The sequence below is a fragment of the Capra hircus genome, chromosome 27, assembly GCF_001704415.2.
Source record: "Capra hircus breed San Clemente chromosome 27, ASM170441v1, whole genome shotgun sequence".
Classification (NCBI taxonomy): domain Eukaryota; kingdom Metazoa; phylum Chordata; class Mammalia; order Artiodactyla; family Bovidae; genus Capra; species Capra hircus.
In genome coordinates, this window is record NC_030834.1 from 19,108,383 (window position 1) to 19,129,440 (window position 21,058).

General features: G+C 44.7%; 1 protein-coding gene across 4 annotated transcripts in view; it reads right to left on the reverse strand.

Moving 5' to 3' along the window:
- Positions 1-18,179, reverse strand: part of RBPMS (RNA binding protein with multiple splicing) — a 203,585-nt gene extending 185,406 nt beyond the window's left edge. For 2 of the 4 annotated variants that reach the window (XM_018041833.1, XM_018041831.1), the window contains exon 1: positions 17,609-18,174. In XM_018041833.1, the coding sequence (XP_017897322.1) occupies positions 17,609-17,674 (66 nt within the window). In that variant the 5' untranslated portion in view covers positions 17,675-18,174. Of the gene's footprint in view, positions 1-17,608 lie in introns of all 4 variants that reach the window. The other 2 variants (XM_018041830.1, XM_018041832.1) reach the window with 2 other exon arrangements.

Consider the following 21,058-nt stretch of genomic DNA (forward strand, 5'->3'; position numbering starts at 1 on the left):
ACATCTGTGTAGGCTTTGTGGAGGGCGTGTGCTCTGCAGGAATGTTCTGGAAACAATTAAGGGGACCTTGTAGGCTGGGGTTAATGGTGACTGCCCAACCCACACGGGGAGACCTGAGCCCAACTCCTCAGCCACATGTAGCTCTTGGTATGCTATGGGCATCACGGTGAAAACACCCCCTCTGGGGCAGACGAGAAAGTCCTGATAGTCCCTCGTTCAGACTGAGGAATCCTCATGACAGTATCTACACTGAGGTCCAGGCTCCCTCCTCAATCTAGAGGGGAGGAAAAGTACCACTGGAGGGTCTATGCCTAAGGAAAGGCATTACTGTTTTAACTGTGTCCATTAAAGTTCTTTCCAGGGATATAACTGGCTAACTGTCTACCAAAACTTATGTCAGACTGACTATTGTGTCTCCGAGTGTCTCTATGCTTACCTCAAGCCATGAGACAAGAAAAGTAGAGTTACAAGGACATATCCACCGGCTCTGACATCTCCCCACCAAGTAACATCTCTGAGATCAGGATGCATCTTACAATACAGTTTAATCAGCAGTGCTACTGGTTCACTAGATATTGCAACCAATGCAATGAAATTCTATCCATGCGCTCAGAACACCAAGTACTGGCCTCACCACCCAGTCATTACATTTTTAGCCAGACTATACATCAAGGACCTAAATACACATCAAGGATCACAAAATCAACACTTTTCATTGGGTTCAAGGGAACTCAATAACAGTTCCAGAAATGAGCTGCCAAATATTTTAGTGCCTACAGCAGTGCCTGAGACAACTACGTTGTCTTGAAGTGGGGTTAAAGAAGTCAATATAGAGACATGGCACTCCCAATGCACGGGGCCTGGGTATGAATCCCTGATCAGGCAACTAGATCTCACATGCTGCAACTAAAAAGATCTTGTATGCTGCCAACGAAGACGGAGGATCCTGTGGGGCACAACAAAGACCCATGCAGCCAAATAAATAATCGACACTTAAAAATATATATATGTTCAAAGTGTAACACCCCGGTGTTGTACAGATCAGTGTGTGCTGTGTTCAGTTGCTCAGTCATGTCCACTTCTTTGTGACCCTATGAACTGTAGCCCGCCAGGCTCCCCTGTCCTTGGGATTTCCCAGGCAAGAATACTGGGATGGGTTACCATTTCTTCCTCCAGGGGATCTTCCCAACCCAGGAATTGAACCTGAGTCTCCAGCATTGCAGGTGGATTCTTTACCACTGAGCCATTGGGTGAAGAAGCAACCTTTGAGAGATTTAAAAATTGCAGTGGCCGGGGATGCAGAATGGGCCTGCTAATATTCTTGGTGAGAGTATAAATTAGTACAATTGTTTCTTGAGAAGATTTGGCAGTAAACATTAAAATGTCTTTTAAAAGGAATATAAGTCCTTTGACCCAGAAATTACAACTTCTAAGGGTCTAAGTGAAGGAAATCAACTAAGGGTGTACACACAGATTTACCTAGGAGGATATAGTTTATATCACAAAGCTAGAAACAAACTCATTGCTCAGTAACAAAAAATGGTTCAATATATGAAGGCACATTCTTACCACGGCACAGTATTAAGAATTAAAGAGAGGGCTGAGAACAAATATAATGACACCAAGAGGGGGAAAAGGGAGGTGGGATAAATCGGGAGATTGGCAGTCCTCAGACTCATTCTCATACGTTCTGAAATCTTGCCACAAAACTTAAAGGCATTACATTCTCCAAACTGAAACTGCAGTCATATTCCTTGGAAAAGGTATACCGTAAATATATCACTACCCACCCCCGGTGGGTTAATTTGCAGCCATACAAATAGGTTTGGGATGAAGAGTAAGCATACTGTTCATTGTATAATCCTGGAGTGGTTTCCTTTGTCCAAAGCTGTAGGATGTTAATTCCATTTTTTGTTGTTATTTTGGACATCTGTGGCCCCCACTCCTGTAATGGGCCACAGCTTAGCTTCAGTGTACAAAAGTTACTGCTGCATATTTTAAATCCTTTTATACACTTAACACTGCAGTCATTTCTTCCAACACTAAAATAATAGCTCCATTGGATTTTTAATTTATCTGGTTTGTATTACTGAAACTACCAAAATGCATAAACCATTTGTTGACTTAATTGGATGACATTGGGTGGGTCCAAATTTCTTCACTTCTCCCTGCCCCCAAAATAAAATCTTTAATTTTTTTAAATACAAAAATATAGGTAAGCAAAAAAAAAAAGCTATAAAATTTGTTAAAATTTTCTTTTTGTTAAAATCTTATAATTCCTTCCTCTACAACTAGTGTTAATATTTTGGTGTATATCTTATTTATATGCTTTTCTGTGTGTATGAGTATAAACACACTCACTCCCCTCTATTTTTACAAAAATAAGATCATACCATAATAGTGTTTAGTTACATTTGATTTTCTTTTGACATTATGAGTATCTTTGCATGCCAGCGGATAAGTCTGTAGCCCCGTCTTTGTTTATCTTCTCTAAGGCTCTAATTAGTTATCTATTTTATACATAGTAATGTATATATGTCAGTCCCAATGGAGGTCAAGTTGCTGGATTTCTATGCCTGGGTCTCCTGCTGTGAGCAGCACCCAAGCTTTTACCTGGGACTGACTTTATTAGTAAATAAGGAAGTCATGTATGAATGTGAGTGCTGAGTACTCAGTCACTTCAGTCATGTCTGACTCTTGGCAACTCTGTGGACTGTAGCCCGCCAGGCTGTCCATGGGATTCTCCAGGCAAGAATACTGGAGTGGATTCCCATGCCCTCCTCCAGGGGATCTTCCCAAACCAGGGATCAAACCCGCGTGCATCGGCAGGCACGTTCTTTACCACCTAGCGCCACCTGGGAATGAAGGTACGAGTTGGATCATAAAGAAGGCCGAGCCCCAAAGAATTGATGTTTTTGAATTGTGGTGCTCAAGGAGACTCTTCAGAGTCCTTTAAACTGCAAGGAGATCAAACTAGGCAATCCTAAAGGAAATCAACCCTGAATATTCACTGAAGGAGTGATGCTGAAGCTCCAATACTTTGGCCACCAGATAGGAAGATCCAACACAATGGAAAAGACCCTGATGCTGGGAAAGACTGAAGGCGGGAGGAGAAGTTGACAGAGGATGAGATGGTTGGATGGCATCACTGACACAACGGATAGGAGTTTGAGCAAACTCCGGGAGATAGTGAAGGACAGGGAAGCCTGGCTTGCTAAAGGCTATGGGGTCGCAGAGTCAGACAACGACTTAGAAACACGACTTGTTAAACAACAAAAGAAAAAACACTTTACAGTTCAGAATAAGCTCAGACCAATAGGATTTCTGTATAATCATGACCCATGATTTATAATAGTAATAAAGAGCAATTTTCATACTAGTTAATTGTTAATTAAAACCGGGGGGCTTTGGGAAGGGAGAAGGGACAATTTAACGGTTAAAACTTCTCAAATGATCATCTGCCAAAACTAGAAACTCACCATATTTCAAAGCCCCACACGTACTTTTGAGTTCTCTGCTCCCTCCCTACTGGCTTTTGTTTTGTTTTTACGTCAGCAGGCTGGGTGCACTATGACCAAACAGCAACAGATGCCGGTCTGGCAAGACGCTTCCTTTTGATCATCCAAGAACATTCCTGATCAGGATATTTTCAGTTTGTTTCAAGGTTTACCAGGAGTTGCACCAGTGGACAGAGCTAGGGGAAAGAACTGTCCCTCCACCCAATACATTCAGACACGCTTCATTCTCAAAATCCAGCTAAACCACACACTAACCTGTGTAAAAAATGCAGGCTGGGAATTTGGTCCTAGTCACCCCCAAGATGGTTCCAGGATGGTTCTCAATGTAAAGAACTCTACTGGCCGGCCAGACATTGTAGTTAAATAAGTGCTTAAATGCAGAGAGCAGATCATCGCTGGTATTTTAATCTTTGTAAAAACAACAAGTGATGTTACACAGATAATAACTGAAAAATAAGTCATCTTTCGCAAATGAAAAACACATGCCAAATATATACCATAAGCCTCCAAAGGAATCTAAGTCAATGTGTAATTTTCCTATCTGTAAATTACTAACACTACAACAGTAACCTTTCTCTCAAGTTTATTAAGAAAATGAGAAAACCTCCTGACGCATCATACACTAGAATTTAACAAGAGTAGTTTTCCCCTGTAAACCTTGGAATTTACAATGATACTACACTCAGTTCCTATCTGAGGTACAGAGTCTTTCAACACATGCAACATCCAGACAAAATCCTTTCATTCTGGGATCCAAGCACTGGCTTTAATCTTATCTCTGCGATTCTGTTAAGTGTCTGGTGCTGTGACAGAATCCACCTCTCTACCCTCCTCCGCACCCCCCGCCACCACCCCACCACTTTGTACCCACCAAACACATCGGCAGGCCTTTCTAAAAATACAGTTACAATATAAAGCCTAAAATAGTAGGCTGAGGAAGTTTCTTGGAGAAGATGTTTGTCGTTTTCACTCTGAAAATGAAGTAAAACCACAAAACCATTTTCAACAAAATATGTGTTTCTAATTATTAGTAGAAGATTTATATTCCTTTAAAAAAAATAAAAGTAGTGTGCCTGGAAGAAGTTCATTGCTGCAAGTCAGCAAGAATTTGTAAAAGCAAAATTATTTTTGATAAGACAGAACTATCGACACTTTCCTAGCAATATAAATTCAGAATCCTGCAGTGTAAATATTGATATAATGGTCATTTTTTATAATTTATTTTTAACACCAAGATCAATTTGTATTGATGTATAGCCAATTAACAATGTTGTGGTAGTTTCAGGTGAACATGAATCCAATGAACGGTCACTTTAAAGAGAAGCAGCATGCCAAAGCAGGGGCAAGGCCCAACATTTCTTCATAGGGGCTTGCCATCTAACACAGAAAAGCTTAGCCTTGTGTTCATCAACTGGCAGAAGTCACCGGCTCTTTTCTGTTAAGATTTAGAAAAATGAAGACTGTGGTTAACGTAGTATTCAAATCTTTGATTTATTTATGGGGGTGGCTCAGCTGCTAAAGAATCTGGCTGCAATGCTGGAGACCTGGGTTCGATCCCTGGGTTGGGAAGATCCCCTGGAGAAGGGAAAGGCTACCCACTCCAGTATGCTAGCCTGGAGAATTCCATGGACTATCCACGGACTCGCAAAGAGTCGGACACGACTGAGCGACGTTCACGTTATTTAGCAAACTTCAGCACCCCAACTAATAGATCATACAAAATATTCCTTTCTTCTCCTTTCCCCATTCTGCATTTTGCTGGTGATGGATTTTTTTCAAGAGGCAGCTGAAAGCCAAGGTTAAAGCTGAAGGTCACAGTGAGTGTAATTCTGCCCAACCTGGTTTTTCTTTGCGTGTTGTGGGCATGAAGGCACACTGGCCCAAAGAGCTGCCTTGCTCCTAAACCTCTCTGGCACTCACAGTGGGTACTGGCGGGCCCTTTGGACGTTTAGGAGGGCAAGCAGGGAAGGAATCTTCTTCTTTCTCCCCTCCCCCGCTTACAAAGGCTAAAAGCAGAGATTAATTTCCTAGCTCTGGTTTTCTGCATAACCCCTCCTTGAGAAACACAAAGACTCAGGATGGGCCTTAAAGAGTCCTTTTGTTTAGAGAGGGTCATTTCCTGCCGTTAGCTCACACCCAGAAACTCCCACCCAGTTCTCCAGAAGAGGCACTGATTTGCTTAGAGAAAAACAAAAACAAAACAATCTCAGGCTTAAAACCTTTCCTCCCAAACAGTCTCTCCCCCTCCACCCCGGATGTATCTGGGCCGGCGGGCCACCACAGCACTTGGCATCACACAGAGGAGATGAAAAGTGGGATGAAATAGAAAAACTTACAGCTCTTTGAATGCATAGCAAGCGTTGTCTCTCCACCTCTATATTTTAGTTAGGGAAACAAGATACTTAAGTGACTTGTTTACAAAAGGGAAAAAAGGTTTAACAATTTTTTTCAACGTGTATGTTAGTCACTCAGTGTCCAACTCCAGGCTCCTCTGTCCATGGGATTCTCCAGGCAAAAATACTGGAGTGGGTTGTCATTCCCTTCTCCAGGGGATCTTAGAGAGTACTGACGATTTATTTGGTCAAGAATCGACTATTATAAAGATTATATACCACTGGTTCCAAGACTATCAGACACTGGATGACGGCAAAGTTTAAAAAGTTTGCTCTTGGAATTCTGCTGTGGTCCAGCGGTTAAGACTCCATGCTTCCACTTCAGGGGACACTAGTTCGATCCCTGGTTGGGGAACTAAGATCCCACCTGCCGCACAGGTGGCCAAAAAGAAAACTAGGAAAATAAAAAGTCTGTTCAGGCTCAAGTATTGGACCTGAAGGCCATAAACAAGAATATGCCAATGGCCTGCGTTTTCATGAGTGCCTTCGTGGGCTCGATTAACAGACAATTCGATGACCAAAGTAAGGATGACTTGGATTTCTTTCATCCTAACCTGTCATCTGTTGTGTTTTACAGGGAATAAAAGCAACTCCTGAGTCTGTGAGGCTGACCAGTGGCTGTGAGGTGCCTCCCTAAGGGTTCACAGGGCTCAGATTAGCGGCGGCCTCATGGCTTCCACACAGGTGCTCACGGGCTGGACAGGGCCTGCTAAAGCCCACAGCACCCTGCATTGCTTGCCTTCTCACTTTGCAAAGCAGAGAAGGCACTCTGAGCTGGAGGCTAGACTGAATCAAAGGCCTGTGTGTCTATCTCCAAATCAATTCTACCTGGGCTGTTACTATTAACTCTTTGCAAACCAACAGCACATCTGCAAAGCAGGAATCCAAGTCACCCTGCTCCACTCAACTTTATCACTCTCTGGGCGGCCCACACTTCACTCCTGCTTCTGTGGAAATATGTATTCGATTTCCATTTTTACTGGACAAAGGGAAGTAGTCCTTTACATGTGAAAATCAGCTTTTCTCTCCCACCCTCTTCATCTCCATGGGACTCATCACTTGCCATCCAAAATTTCTGGCTTAAAAGCACGTGCTAATTGTCCTTGCTGATGTAATTAAATGGGAATCCAGAAGTGATCATCTTGAAGGCAGCGTTAAGATTTAATCTAAAAACTGCTGGGAAATGCTGAAAATCTAGGAAAGACAGAAGGCAGGAGGAAAGGGGACGAGAGAGGATGAGCTGGTTGGATGGCATCACCGACTCAACGGACATGAGTTTGAGCAAACTCCGGGAGTTGGTGATAGACAGGGAAGCTTGGCGTGCTGCAGTCCATGGGGTCACAAAGAATTGGACACGAATGAGTGACTGAACTGAAAAACTGCTGGAAAAGGTTTAGGACGATGGAGTGTATTGCAGGCCTCAGAATTTGACAAGTTGGTTTGTATTCCAGTCATTTTACAAACAAACAAATGTATTGGGCAGTTCCACTCATTGTTCTAAGCACTGGAATTACTGCCTTAAACCAGACCAGAGTCACATTCCAGCAGTACAAGACAAGTACACAAGGTAATATCAGTGAGGAAGAAGTCCTGGGGGGCAAATAAGAGGAATCTGACAGTGGTTGGGAACTTGGGGCTCATTTGAACTTGTTACCCAAAGGTCCCTCTGGGTAACATGTGAACTGAGATCTGAATGAATGAGAAGGACAAGGCTGCCTCATACCTGGGTGTATGGTTGCCCAGGCAGAAAGGAGAGCACACACAAAGGCCCTGAGGCAGCACAGGTTTGGCATGTTGGAGAGACTTAAGTAAGGCCCAGCAGCTGAAGCATAATGAAGCTGTGACTCCTGGTGGATGAGGTCAGGGAGGCCAGCAGGCCCAGATTACATGAACCTCACATAGCACTATAGAGATTTTCAGCTCCTACCACCACTTGCAAATAAAACCTCGAATTACTTAATCTCTCAGAGCCTCAGTTTCCTCATCCCTAAACATGAGAACACCTCATTGTGTCAAAGTGTACGCTGTGCTAAAGTACACACTTGGTGTACACACCGCTATATTTAAAATATATAACCAGCAAGGACCTACTGTATACCACAGGGAACCTGGTCAATACTCTGTAATAACCTAAATGGGAAAACAATTTGAAAGAGTATATGGATAACTGAATCACCTGAAAGTAAGACATCATCATTAAACAACTATACTCCAAAAGAAAAAATTTTGAAAAGCACAGTGCTTAAAAGAGACGACATTAGTCCACAGACACTTAGTGAATCAATCTGCCAAGAATCCATAAACGCTTTTATAAGTTTGATTATACTGGAGCCATGCACCTGATCTTCGATTATCCCTCCAATTTTTTTAATACCTCTGAAGACTAAAAAAAAATGTTTGCAACAAAAATGGTCTCAGCACTGACTCTGACCTTTTTTATTGTTTTGCTCACTGCTGGGAAAATGCTTGGAGTTCCTAGAAAAGAAAGAAACAGGCTTAGAAGGGTAGAGAGGTGAGAAGGCAGACTCAGGACACAGTGATCTGGCAGAGGGGAGGCCGACTGGACTCCAGGACAGCTTGTGTTTCTTCTCAGGATAAGCAAGGCCCAGAGAAGCAATTACCGACACTTTCAGCCTCTCGTCACCCAGCATCCCACGGAAGGCACAGGACAGGACGGGGAGTGTGAGTGTGTGTCACAGTGGAGAGAGCTGTGTGTGTGTGTCCCCTCCCTGGCCCAAAACACATCCTGCCGGCTTAGAGGGATACTGTATTTAAAAACAGATGCTTTTGGAAACTCGCACATTTTCAGGCCTGTAAATCACACATGCTGGGTAAAGTAATTACACTTTTGTAGCACTTCTCCTCTGAGCACAAAGGAAATTCTGATACTTCTGTAATAAGATAGCACTTTCTGAGCCATCCCTTCTCTCATGAGGCCAAGACTATCCATCCTACAGGTGGGCATCAGAAAAATAAATGTTCACAAAACAGGATCCCTGGAGATTTGAGGAAAAAAAATTTCTTAGAATAAAGCTGGCCACCTGCCAGCATATCTACCTAGTGACATAAGAATTTAGGAAAAGCAAAGAAAGTTTAAGGGAAAAAACTCATGAGAAGTAAAGATTAACTGGAAGTAGAAATTAGTCTCTAACTTCTTTTCGTGGGCTCGTGAGATACACTACGATTTTGAGATGCCTAGATTTCTTTGTATCTTTGCAAAGTCTGAGGGGGGTGACAGAACCGAGCTATGTTGTGTTAGCAACCCCTCAGCGTTTTAAATTTGTGTAACAATACTGTATTACAGCCTGGAATTTGGAACCATCTTCCTTGGCGTGATTGGCATTTATTACTGCCATTTCCTTTTTTTAACTCCCGTATTCTACATAATGTGCATCAGAATGGTTGCAGTAGGGTTAAAACCTACGAGAAACACAATTGTTTGTTCTTAAATTCCTGGACCGCATTTCTTTATTCACAAGCTGACACTTAGCTGAGAGCAGAAAAAGCAGCAAACGAAATGAATAAATTGAAAATATAACCCACAGAGGAGACGACTTTGGGCTCTAGCCAAAGACTCATTCTAACTCCCCCAACCCCTATGAAATGAAAAAGAACAAAGCAACTTGGGATTTTCTTATAAAAATACTCAAGCCTCTCCACGCCTTCCATCTTTACCTTCCAAACCTATCTGCAAATTTTATGTCCCTTCTAGGTAAAGGTTTGGGAAAAGAAAAGTTTAAGTAAAAGCCTAAACATGAACTGCAAATTTTAGAGGAAAACAATGTTCAAAGACTGCTGATGAAAGAAAAAAATGAAAGGATATGAAATACACTATATATAACTAGATTTCTTAGGCTCCCCCGAATCAGCCTTTCAAATGGTTAAGTACACTGAACACTAGTATAACTAGGCAGATTATATGCAAGACATTTTTGTGTTCCTAAATTGAGAGTGCATTTAAAATTTTACTCTAACTTTTCCTGACAATGTCCAGCTCTCCCCCTCACTCTGCCCCACGCCTTAAAAAAAAAAAGCTTCCAATTTTAAGTCAATTGTCCATCTTTTGCTGCCTACCCTTGCAAGTTTCCTAGGAACTGGGGTCCCACACCCTCTCCAATTTTCTGGGCACTCAGTTCATATTTACCTTTTCGGTGACCAGCTACATAATCTTTTTGTTATTGTTGAGTCCCTAAGTTATGTCTAACTCTCTTGAAACTCCATGCATGGACTGTAGCCCGCCAGGCTTCTCTGTCCATGGGATTCTCCAGGCAAGAATACTGGAGTGGGTTGCCATGCCCTCCTCCAGGGGATCTCCCTGACCCAGGGACTGAACCCACATCCTACACTGCAAGCAGATTCATTACCCCTGAGCCACTAAGGAAGTCCCACATAATCTTGAATTGTTCTGAAAATTTCTTTGCAAGATCAGACCTCTGCATCTCAAATCCAACCTCTTCACCTCCCGGTTGCCTTTTCTTCCCCTTTCAAGGTAAATTTTCTGGCTTCTACAAATACAACCACCACGCAGCTAATCATCCGAAAGAGAAACCCAAGAGGCTCCACGGATGGAGCTCCCAGTCTCCTCTCTAGAGCATCCGACAGTTACTGCAGCCCGTGAACACCTCTCCTGCCCCTGCCAGGCTCAGTCACCACCAGCAGCTACTGTCTTATTTTAAGAGCAGGATTCCTGCAGCGTTAGCCTTGAAACCTAATGCATCCACTTCCGCAATGGAACCTCCCAGGATGCCACGTCCCCCTTGCACAGAAGTCCACTCCCATCACAGGAAACGTGCTGGTCCCTGGCACGGAAGGGACTCCTCCATCCCTCCCCCACCCCAATCATCCATACTTCCCTTTCTCCCCTGCTTGTTTTACCTCTTAAGCCTCTGTATCTTCACAGAAGGCCCGATCCCTTTGACTGGACCATCTTTCCCCTAATGCCTCAATCCTTCCCTTAGCTGGGGAAAAAAAAAATCCCAGTATCACCTCTCTTTTTAAAAAGTTTCTTTTGATATAGCTCCATGACCCTCTCCCTCCTTAGGGTGCTGACTGGTTTCCAGCTCAAACTACTGTCTCAGTTAAATGAACACAAGGCCCTCTCCACTAAACCTGGGAGCAACTTAAGAGTCGGAACTTTGTCCCAGGTCTTGGCTTCCTCAGAACCTTCAAGGTCCCAAGGCACTCAGGATCTCAGTCACCTCTCCACAGAATGAGTTTCATCACTGCCCTGATTGCTACATTAGCTCATTGTGGGGATGAGTCACAAGATACATATAAAAGTGCTTGGCCAGTACTCGGCACAGAGTAAATACTCAAAAGTTAATAATTCTTACCTGGGTGAATGGCTAAAAAGATTTCTGAAAATTTCCCAGGATCAAGTAGTTCAGAATTTTCATTTTTCTGCACTCAGCAAAGATGTGCGTGCGTGCTCAGTCGCTGAGTCGTGTCTGACTCTGCGTCCCCATGGACTGTAGCCTGCCAGGCTCATGGGACTTCCCAGACAAGAATACTGGAGGGAGTTGCCATTTCCTTCTCCAGGGAATCTTCATGATCCAGGGATCGAACCAGAGTCTCCTGCATTGGCAGGCAGATGCTTTACCACTGAGCCACGTGGGACGCCCAGCAAAGATGACCAGGCCACAAACTAGGCAACTCTGCTCTGACCAGCTCTGCAGTCAAGCACTCCCCACTTGCCCCCAACACACACAACACACTGAAGTGGTTTGCAATATCCTCCCCACACTTAAAGGGATGGATGTGAGTCGGTGCAAGTTATCCCCACAGGGCAGACAAGGTCATTCCCGATGACACCCTCCAATCAACTTTAAAGGCCTGGTCCCAGCAGGCCTCAGGCCCCACAGAGCCAGGCGGCCACTTCTGCCCCAGCTATTACTAAGGTTCATTCTCTTCATTCCTTCCTAAATTTTTCCTTTCACCAAAGCAAGCACTGTTCAAGAGGACCATTTGCATTCCCTTTCCCCTACCCCCGGGCAGACACTAAGGTGCCAAATGAAAAAGAACACAAACATTCCAAAGTGGCAGTCACACAGGTCACACAGAGCAGGCTCATTTGGGAATGCTTCTCTCGCATCGAACTGGAGCTCCCAGAAGCCCTGGTCCAAAAGCTCAGAACGGATCCCACAGCAGACACCACATTCTAACAGTGAAGACCCAGCTGCACCTGGAGACGAGCGGGCCCACATTGTTAGATGGACCAGGCACACTGGCCTCTGGGCACAAAGGGAGGCTGCAGGTGACAGGTTGGGGAGGTCACTTTTGGAGGGTGGTGGGGGGTCCATCCTTCACAGGCTCTAAATTGCACACGAAGTTATTAAGTGGCTGCTTTTTGAGAGTTTACCTATTCAAGGTCCTCACAACCACTCCTACCAATAAGGATATTTCCTATGTTCATAAATTGTTTATCAAGAATTATATGTGCACACAGGTGTAACTGTGTATGGGTGGTACTTACCTGGGGAGGTGCTGGGGATTAGAAATACTCTGGTAAGATGGCAGTTTTGTTGTTTTTTTTTTTAAAAGATAATGATCCAGGAGTTAAATGTTGATAGAAGAATATAACTTCTGGAATTCTGAGGAAAGTCATCTCTTTGGGATAAGACATTCAGGTGATGGGATCTTGCAAAATGCAGGCTGAACCTTGGCTTTTGCCTAGAAAGCAGCTCAAGCTTGACCAAGAGGGGAAAACTGGTTGAAATAAATGGTGTGCAGAATATTACGGAGCGCCAAAAGCAATCTGGAAGGTCATATTTAAACTTCACCAAGTGTTGACGGAGTTGGGCACCAGAGCATCCAGCAGTGTATGTGTGGATGGATTGAGAAAGAACATCAGAACAAGGACAGCAGGTTAAGATCACTAGGAACAGACAGGACAAGGAAATGAGTGAGGTAAACATGCTTTGAGATATGGAGGCCTGATTCCTGGGGCAAGGCTTGCGAGCAAAATGAAATGTGGCCAACAATGGTTTTGTGACACCTATAGATACTGCAAGGGTATTTAATGATTTCTTCTAAGCAAAGACCTAGAACTGTTTCTGTGCCTATCTATGTTCATTACAGAAAATTTAGAGAACCCAGAAAAGCAACAGAAGGTAAACACAAAGACCTGTAATCCACCACACTGTTTGTATTCATATTCAATTATTTTTAAAAATTGGCATCACATAATAGCAAACTTTTATTTTTACTTTTTTCATGTAATGTCATGGGAATTAAGTAAAATCCAGATGCTGGAAGAGAAAGTCGGATTCTATACTACAGCATTCAAAGAGAGGTAAACACTGATTCCAGATTTCTAGCCTCTAAAACTGAGAGAATAAATGTTTTAAGCCACCTCCCCAAAAAAAGTAAATACACATAGGTACATTCTTTTAAAATGTGGCTTTTAATGGCTACATAGTATTCTCTTTGAGGAATTACACAACCATTTACTCAGCAATTTCCTTGTTAGTGAAAATTCACAGACTATTTATGTCCATAAGTAACCAATGTTCATCCTATAAATAAATCTTTGTGCATGCTTATTTCCTTAGGGTAAATTTCTAAAAATAAAAGCACGGAATAAAAGGGCTTGAAAATTTGACACAGACCGCCAAAGTCCTTCCGAAAGCCGCAATAATTCATGCCCTCATCGCAGCGCCCAAGAATTCCCATTTTATTCCCCATCACCAATGTCACAGTTCTATCCTCAAAGTGGAAAATTAAGATGAACCTGCAAAATTTACATGAAAGCATCTCCAATGAGAGCATTAAACACACAAATGCCCTTAGAAACAGATGACTACATGTGAGCGTCAGGGTTTATCATGGAAATTTTAAAACCACTACTGGAAAACTAAGGGAATGCCATATTGGCAGTGGTCTTGCAGCATCATTTTACTATGAAATCATCACATTTTCATCCAAAACGCTGTCACCAAATCCTATTTATGACTGAAATATAAGTTTACTGTATTTGATTTGATTTGGAGTAACAGGCTCCAAACTTGGTTAAACTGTACAAAACCATTCTGTATTTTCCCCCAAGTCAAAATACTGATGAATCTTAATGCTCAATGAAAACCTGAGGTTGCCGCATCAAACCACCACACATTTCTCTGTGCCAATTATATAAGAAACAATTTTCTTCATGACCCCAGTTATTTGGGAAAAATTACAAAGCACTTTAAAAGGTAGAATGCGAGGTAGAGATCTGTATTAAACTTCTGAACACCTGACTTTGTGATTTCTGACCACCATCTGCCAAACATCTTTTTGATCAATATTCCAACAAGGCCAAGTTTTGTTTTAAAGAACGTTCACAGCAATTTAAGGAGAAAACTAACACCAGTGCTTCGACGTAAATAATACACCTTTTAGAAACGATTTGTAATCAGCCTGAAAAGTGTCCAACGGCATACCATAAAAGGAAAAATAAGACCAAGTTATTTATCTGATTTCCTCTTGAAAATTCAGGGATCAAAACCAATTATCTACTACTAGACTGTTGCAATATACAGAACTTCAAGCCAAAAAATTATGTCTCTTACATATTAACAGTAGTGAAATTTGTCAAGTATTTGAAGAGAAGAATGTCTAGTCCAAAAGTAGAGGTAAATTCAAGGAATTTTTTATTAACTGTAAAGCCATGTAAGAAACGCTCTACTGCCCTGTTATTCAGTCACTCAGTCCTGTCTGCCCCTACACAAATGTATACAGAAGCCTTGCAAATCTCTGACACCATTAGGATTTTGACAACCGGTTCTTCTTTACCGGGACAAGTTGCATAGGAATACGCATGTACGGCACACTAGAAGCCAGAAAGCCAGATGTATCCTCTCTCTCACACTATTGGCTAGCCAAATCTTAAATTTTTCCTCCAAGTTTTAAATATTACCCAAAGCAGTCTCAAAAACATCCAACCTTACTTAAAAAGCTGCAGAAATGCTCCTAGGTCTCAAGACTGTTCCTACTATAGCAATGGAACTAAAGAAAGTGTTTCAGCATCACTGTTTCAGAGTGAGCTTCAGCAGCTCTCAAACCAGGAGGTGGGCCGCTGATATGTACCAGAAGATAAAAGGAACACACTTAAATGAGGGGGAGGGGATAGAATAAAACCTGGATTTTGTCAATAAAGTCTAAATAACCCTGATGATCTAGAAAATGAACTATTTTCCCTCAAAGATGACTGGACTGACTCTTCAGCTCAATGGCTACCAGAAGCTACAAAACACTCATCATTTTGTGTATATACATTTATATGTGTGTTCTGTTTACTGGAATCCTCCACCGCAGCTTTCCAATGTGTTTGAGGACAAACTGCTGATCCCTGGGTGGGCAAGGGAAAGGACCATTTGGGTGGTTTTGTATATTGCTGAGCACATTAATGGGACTCAAACACATGTGTTTTACTTGTGGCTTTCAGGGTTGGGGAAAAAAGGAGGAGTTTTTCACAAACAAAACATAAACCCCAAACAGGGAATTAGGGCAAAATTATTGAGATCATTCAGGCCAACTTTTACCAAATTTTTAACACCATAAAACCTCTCCCTTCACGGTGTATCTGTTTTGTCTATTCCATCTTTTGTACAGCTTGGGTTCTAAGATTTTTTTAATCTATCCCCTTATTTTTAAAATAACAAGTATCTAGCTATAAAGACAGGTACTTTCTAGAACCACGGGCCATTTCCACCTGATAAAGGAAGACTTAACAAGGCAATAGGACAGGTTAAGAGACAGCCATTGTATTGGGATCACCTGTGATTTTACTGGTACCCAGCCTCGCACACATAAAGACACCCAGGGTTTGGGCAAACAGGCCAGTGCTACTGGCAGTTAAGCTGAGCTGGGTCAAACAGAAAAACCTGAGTTTTCTCTGCTTAATTCTGTCAAATAGTTTATGGTGTGCCAAAAAAAAACAAAAAAAGTCTTTGGTTTACCCTAATGAACTTTTACAAGTTTCTCTTTCAGGTGAAGAGAGAAAGATGGTTTCATATGATACAGTCTTACCCTTAGAAGTCAACAGATCGCCAATCTAATTAAACAGAAAGGTTTCTGAAGCCATTGCAACTCCTTAAATAGAGCTACCTTTTTTATTAATTATAAAAAACAAAATACTCCAGCATTTTCAAAAAAAAAACTACCTTTTATTTTTAAATTTTATTTCAGTGGTAGGGAAAATAAAACAGGAAAGTAGCCAGTGAGGTTCAAGAAAAAAAGCAGAACTTGCAATTCAAGTCTCCATCTTTCTGAAAGAGAAGGAATGTCAGTACTATTCCATCCCTTGCAATTAAAAAACCAGCATGTAAAACCAATGCTTTTCAGAACAGTTTATAATAATAAAGGCGATTTGCTCAGGTGAGACGGCAACGTCAGGCTCAACAGCATTTCACCTGGGTTGCACCCACGAACAACTGTGTTAAGAGTAAAATCTTGTGTTATTTTGCATAATATTTGGCTTGGTCTTGGAGCTCTCCTGTCTTCTCCATTTAACTAGTTCCCATTTTACAAGTGCTGAGGGCTTAAGTGTATTAAGTCCTCAGCAACCTTGGGCTTCACAATCAGAATTTTAGTTTACACACAACATAGTATTTCCATAATCATCTCAACACCCTAACCGCTTAGGAATCAGTTCACCTTTCTGTAAGAATGCTTTTATCTAGACTGCATACTTTCTTGCATCTACACATACGCTTAAAGTTCCTTTTGGAATGTTTCAGAAGTCAATTTCCTGGGCTTTTCAAAAGGTAGGCGGAAAACAGTGTTTACTGGGTTCTAGATAATGCACCTACAAGTACAGAGCCCCATTTAACAAGATAACGCAAATATCCCAACTACAAAATTCTGAAAGGATTGTTCAGGAGTTCCCCGACATGTACTGAGTTTTGTTTCTACCAAAGGAACGCTCTGCAGCCGCAACATTTTTACCGTTGTTAGGGACGCACCACATAAAATTTACGCTCAGACGTCAAAGTCCTATTAAAACAGTCTGGATCAACACTTCGCGAGTTGCAAAGTCTGAAACTCCAGGATACTGCGCCCCACAACCGCAACGCCCCTAAATTTACAAAACCTAATCAGCCAGGTTCGGGGTCTTTGACTCATCAGAGAAGAATGCGGCTGATGAGTTATCTATTAATCCAAAACGCCTTAGCTGGGAAAGATATTTCACCGAGAACTTTTCGCATAGAAACTGTGGGGGTTGGGGGGGGCAGAGAACGGAAGGTGTCTTTTCATGAGAACTTTCCCCGAGTTTCTTCCCTAAACCACACAAACACACACCCCACAACTTCCAGCCCCGGACCCAGCACTAAGTGCTGACCCTCCGGGTCCCAATCATCTGAGGTCACCCAGGAGTCAGCTCTCGATTCCGCTTTTAAAATCCGGGGCAAACAAAGCTGACCATTATACTTACAGAGGTCTCGGGAAAGTCCTCAAAGTTACGCAATTTTCAGGCACGCAGACGCGCGTGGACCCACCAAAACACACTCTCCGATGATACACCCTCATCCCGTGGCCGCAGTCTGGGGCTGCGTCTCCACGCCAGGACGATTCCCAAACCCTCGGTGCCCCTTCCCCAGCGCAGCCCGGCGCCCCCGGACCCGCGCCCCGCCGGCCGGCCGGCCAGCCACCCGCACTCTGGGCAGAGCCCGCGGCCGCCGTCCCAGGTCGTCCCCGCCCCGGCACCGAGCCGCTCCGTACCTCTTCCTCCTGAAGGTTGGCCTCGCTCGGGGTGTTCTCCTTCTCGGCTTTGCTGCCGTTGTTCATCTTCCCGGTCCTCCCTCGCCGGGCAGGGCTGGGGCGCGGGGCTGGGCGAGGGCGCGCTCGCCCACTTCTCCCTTCCCCGGACGCCGCGGGCTGGAGTCGGGGCAGCGGCGGCCGGCGACTCAGGAAGTGCGAGGGGAAGACCGGGCAGGGCGAGGCGCCGGCGCAGCGCGGAGGGGACGGAGACAATCGCGACCCGCGAGGGAGACCTGGGGAGGGCGGGCGGGCGCGAGGGAAGGCAGGAAGGAAGAAAGGATGAGGCGAGGACGCGCGTCCCGGGAGTGAGTCCGCAGAGTTGGGGATGTGGCCGAGAGGGGCTGGGGGGCGGCCGCCGGCGCGGGCGTAGCAGCTGCTGGAAGGAGGGGGCGAGGGGTACCCCGAGAGGAGCGGGAGGGAGGTGCGGGGCGGCGGGGACCCGGAGAGCCGCTGAGTGCGCGCTCCTGGCTGGCTCTGGGAAGTCCGGGCTCCGAGCAGCTCCCCTTCTCTCGCCTGCCTGCCTCCCTCCCCCCGCTCTCTCCTCCCTCCCCTCCCCTCCTCCTCTCTCCGCCCTCCCTGGACGTGGGCTGCCGGCTGGAGCCCGGAGGGACGGGACGGGGGACGGCAGAGCCCCCCGCGGGAGGAGGGGCCGCGCCGAGGGCTGCGGCCCCGCGGCCGGATGGCGCGCGCTGGGGAGGGGCGGCGGGCGGCGGGCGGAAGCGGCGGACCCCGGCCCCCGGCTCCGCGGTAGGTCGGAGGGCGAGGGCCGAGGGGGAGGGCCAAAGGCTGGGTCCGCCTGGCACCTGGAGGCCGCCGGGCCGTGCGCGCAGCTTGGAGCGGGGCTCCGGCGCCCGGGAAGTGTGATGTGTTACTTTTGTTTGCTTGCTCGCTCTTCACGAGGGATTCGCTCCCCAATCCCTCCCCCTCCTCTTCAGTACCTAGTGGGCAGCTGGTAATGACAGGATGCGGGAACTGGGGTGACGTCCGGGGGCAGCCGGGGCCGGGCAGGCGTTTTCAGGGCGCATCGTCAAACCCCATCTCCACGCCGGGTCCTCCGAAACTTCTCCGGCCGCCCTTGCTCGGACTCCTCTACGGCCCTTATCAGGCTGTCCTGGAATTGTTTACCTGGCTGCCTTTCTCACCCTTTCGGGAGATCCTTCTTGGAAGACAAGACCGGGCCCTGTTTGTCTTTTGAATCCCATGGCAGTTTGAAAACGCTACCTGGTATATCGTAGGCACTCAATAAATATTTGTTGGTTGAGGGAACATTTCTCACTGCCAGCCGAGCTGGAGGCCAAGACAGATGATCTGAGGGTCAAAGCCGCTGAAAGAAGGGAGACTCAGCATACTGGGAGGTGAGCGTACCATGCCTGTTGGCTCCCCACCCGCCGAAGGAAGAACTGCCTGGTTTCTGCTTCCTCCTCTGAAATAGAAGTAGTTGTATTCCTCTCCCAGAAGCTTGTTATTAGAGGAGATTGTAAATTGATAGATAAAACTATAGCACCTGGCACCCATTCGGACCCAGTTGTTGGCTATACTTGGAAGCTGACATGGTTCATTTCCACTTTTCCTGCGCCACCGAGAACTTTTCCAATATTGTATCATTTAAGCTTTCAAACTGAGTGACTGCCGCTGCTGCTGCTGCTGCTGCGCCACTTCAGTCGTGTCCGACTCTGCGACCCCCTTAGGCTCCCCCGTCCCTGGGATTCTCTAGGCAAGAATACTAGAGTGGGTTGCCATTTCTACAAACACATAATTTAAAACTCTAAACATGGGTAGATTTTCCTTCATTTCTCACTCCCGGGATTTCGCACAGCAAGCTATTCGCTTCCAGCCCCAGCGACGATCACAATTTCTAATTATGTATTGGCTTGCTTCAGTCTCCTCCCCTCCCCCCTTCTGCTCCCGCCCTCCTCCCCCACTAGACATTCTTCACCCTGGACTGGTTTAAGTGCTCCTGGGACTGAGATGGGGGTGGCGACGGAGTTGAAGATAAGGCTTCTGCTTTTAGGGAATTTAAAGTGGTGTCCTGGAGACAAGATACCCCAAACAGCTCCGTGGCAACATCACCAGAACCGCAGGTCCTGGTTCAACGTAGAAACCGAAGAAAATAATTTGCTTTGAGAGCGTTTTGAAAAGAAAAAAAAAAGCAGGAGTGATATTTGGATTTACGTATTAAATTAGACTTCTCTGGGGTTGGAGTGGAGATTTTGATAAAAGATTCCATTGCTGTCATGATGTATTTCTCTCTATGGGAAAAAAAATACCCTGGATAAAAATAAACCAAGAGACTATCGAAATTGCAGTTAAAGTTCAAAAGAGGTAAGAGAAAAGTTAATCTGGAAACTGGCCCTTTGCACTTCCAGTTCCTCCCTCAGTTATATAAGGAACCACGAGGGGGCAATGTCTCTCTGAGCAATGGCCGAGTGGTGGTCTTGGGCCCATGTGCTGACCACCAATGCCAGCCACTGGCCATTCTTTGCCCTCCTTGGCCATTCTTGCCTGTTCCTGAATACACTTCACAGAAAGGTACTGTCTAACTGGAGCCTGGCAGAGGCCCAGGAAAAATGACAATAGAACTAGTCTCTGAACGTCCCATTAGACTCCACTTAGGAGTAGGTGGGTGTCCTGTGATTCTAGGATGCTGGAGAACTTCCCCTAACCCCATCCAAGGAAATGCTTAATCTCAAACACAGAACCTGATGCTTTTGTCTTTAAGCCAAGTTGGCACCTTGTCCGTTGTTAAAAGTCAAAAACCTCTGGAATAAAAAAATGAGAATATGTTCTATGGAGGATCCTTGTCTGGCCTGTTTCTTATTGTGTCCACCCAACAGGTAGTAGGCACTTGATAGTTACGTCGGAATGAATAAACACATTCTTATCAGGTATTAATTCTAGGGCGTCAATGATTCAAACAGACCCTTCCAAGACCTTGCAGGAGGGACTGGATTAGTGGAGGTCTCGGCATGGAGAGCACCGCAAAAGCACTAGGCAGGTTCCTGGTAGTGGTGTTTAGTCATTGTTCTGCAGTGGGAGACCCTCGATAGAGAGCTTGTGCAGGAGGGGATAACTGATGAGATTTCGAAAAATAAAATCACACACACTGACAGACACATCAGGCAATTTACAACAAAGCAGGGAAATTTACAACATATAGTCAATGGTGAGGGTGAACTTCATGCTGTAATATACCAGAAAAAGAGCGACTCCTATTTTGTCCTTTGTATGAAGAATAGTTTAGGCTTACTTGGAAGAACAATAGAGTTAAGTTGCCAACAAAACTCAGTGAAAATCTGTAAATATACTGGCTATTTATAAAGCTTTGTCAGTGAAGCAAAAGAGAGAGGAGGACAAACGGTTGAATCAGGATATAAATGATCTTTATGACCTGATTTACTACTTCAAAGAAAG